This window comes from Anarrhichthys ocellatus, unplaced genomic scaffold (genome assembly GCF_004355925.1).
Source record: "Anarrhichthys ocellatus isolate YVR2014 unplaced genomic scaffold, GSC_Weel_1.0 scaffold51, whole genome shotgun sequence".
NCBI lineage: Eukaryota > Metazoa > Chordata > Actinopteri > Perciformes > Anarhichadidae > Anarrhichthys > Anarrhichthys ocellatus.
In genome coordinates, this window is record NW_022280081.1 from 1305407 (window position 1) to 1307684 (window position 2278).

Consider the following 2278-nt stretch of genomic DNA (forward strand, 5'->3'; position numbering starts at 1 on the left):
ATACATATATATACACATATACATATATATATATATATACACATATACATATACATATATACATATACATATACATATATACACATATATATATATATATATATATATACACGAAATGTTCCAGTTGTCATGCAGTTTCCCTGCACAGGTGTCCTCCGGTGCCTCTCTGCTTATTATCCTTGATTTGCCATTTAAGCTGTCTACACATTTTATGGCAGTAATTACGGGCCTTTCATCTGCCAGCTGTCCGTTCCTGGATGCTTCGAAAGAACATAATCTGTCTACCTCAGATTCTTCTTTAATCGTGTCGATTTATCTGAACGTACAGGTCGATGCAACCAGTGAGGTTGCCTTTCTAAAGCCTGACTGAAATCTGACGCAACACAAAAGGGCTGATGGACCAGCATGCAGTCGGTCAGGTGTCAAGTGGCTGTTACCTAATTCCACTTACATTTAGCAAAAACTGGCGAAGCGGTTATGTCAAAAATGAAACGGTGTACTTCAGTGTTCCCATGTTGTTTGACTGGACCGGTAACGGGAAGGTTGCCTCCACTGTGTTCTGGTTATATGCACATAAACTAATCAGTCCAATACTCCAATATTCTGGACAGAATGGAAAACAATAAATAAAATTTAAAAAATAAGAAAAAACAACAACTAAATTTTCTAATAAAATTCTTCCAATAACCTAGAAGGACTTCATGTGTCACAGCGTAGCTTCCAAAATGCAATGAAACTGCATTTTCCCTCTTTAGTTCAATGCATTTCCTGTTTCCTTTGTTGGCATTTTATAGTCTAAAAACCGTATAATCTTGTTAACTTGATTTTGTTAACGTGCGTCCCGTGACCGCGCGACTCTCTCGACAGCTACCTTGATGATCCCTCGGATGTGCATCTTGGCGATCATCTCGGCGGTGTAGAGGAACATGAGCAGCGTGTCCAGCGTGAAGGTCACGTACTGCAACGGAGGGTAGTGCTCGAATGTCTTTGGGGTGTTCATGCACACGGAGATGACACTGATGATGGCGCAGGCCCGCAGCAGAGTGTGCACCCACTGCAGGAGACAAAAAGAAGGCAAAGGCCGCCATAATAGTTCTTTCACATTCTACGCTGTCCAGCTGACTTCAAAATAACGGAAACGTGTGGCTTGAAGAGGACGGAGATAGTTTTGTGGCAAACTCACTGGTTTGTTGATCCAGAAGATGTCGGCGCTGTCTGCGAGGGTCTCGTCTGGCCCAAAGTCAGTCATGGGCTGGGCCTCGACCCGTGAGCTCTGTTTCCTTTTCAGCATGCTGGGGCTCGCTGTGCTATACAGAGAGTGGATCTGACAGAGAGAGGGAGGCGGGGAGACCACGCGGTGAACAAAGCTCAACGCGGAACAGGAGAAACACTCTGGCTGCATCCAAGTCTGGGCATTGGGGTGATCCACTGATTGTAACTCCAATCATGTGGAACATAAATCTAAATAAATAAGTTTTAGGTGTACTTAACGCAGCAAAGAGGCCCTTGGCCTGTCATATATGGCCATATTAACAGCAACTGACTTTAGAAAAATACCAGTGCACTTCTTAACATATGGCTGACTGGACAAAATCTACTGTGGGTTATCCAATATTCATAGTATTAATGTATTAAATAAGCCGTGTATCAATCTTGGCCTTGGGATGTAATCACTGCCAGACATATTCAGCAAAAATAAAGTACCCTGACTTGAATGGCCAGAACAGAAAAACCAAACATGTGTTGCATTGTTGAATGGCCACCGTGATACACAACGTAGCACACATGGAACACAGGACGAGTGTATTCACATTGGAACAGCTCCAGTCACTTACCACTCGGGGGGAAAAGAGGCGCCCAGTAGATTAAGCTGTGCCAACGTTGGTTTTTTTTTTTTACCCGTGCATACCGTGTTTGTGTGTGTGCATGTGTGTATGTAGAAAAAAGAAACGTGTACAGGCCGTTTCAACATAAGAACACAAGAAGAAATGACTCTGAATGGAGACAAAGCGCACATACCAAAGGGAAAAGTAAAGCTGAAATTGCTCCAGCACTGCACATAACATGCGATCAGGCATACCCTGTAAATAACACACAACAGTTAGTCAACATCATGGCTCATATGGTGTACAGTACACTACCCACATCTACAGTATGCTCAGAGGAGACAGGAATGCCCACCACATCTGACATCAAGGCATATATGCGACACACTCAGTGAGTGAGTGAGTGACTGAGGTGTTGTGGATAGAAGAGAGATGGCGGGGTGGAGGAGGAC

The 2278-nt window shown here is 43.6% G+C and overlaps 1 protein-coding gene across 4 annotated transcripts in view; it reads right to left on the reverse strand.

Annotated features, from left to right (window-relative positions):
* The window catches only part of nalcn (sodium leak channel, non-selective), a 96206-nt gene that overhangs the window by 89787 nt on the left and 4141 nt on the right, over positions 1-2278 (reverse strand). Inside the window, exons 2-4 of one of the 4 annotated variants that reach the window (XM_031870204.1) lie at positions 2020-2081; positions 1184-1324; positions 872-1054 (exon numbers count right to left, since the gene is read on the reverse strand). In XM_031870204.1, coding sequence (XP_031726064.1) covers positions 872-1054; positions 1184-1324; positions 2020-2061 — 366 coding nt within the window. In that variant the 5' untranslated portion in view covers positions 2062-2081. Of the gene's footprint in view, positions 1-871; positions 1055-1183; positions 2272-2278 lie in introns of those variants that run through there. The other 3 variants (XM_031870205.1, XM_031870206.1, XM_031870203.1) reach the window with 3 other exon arrangements.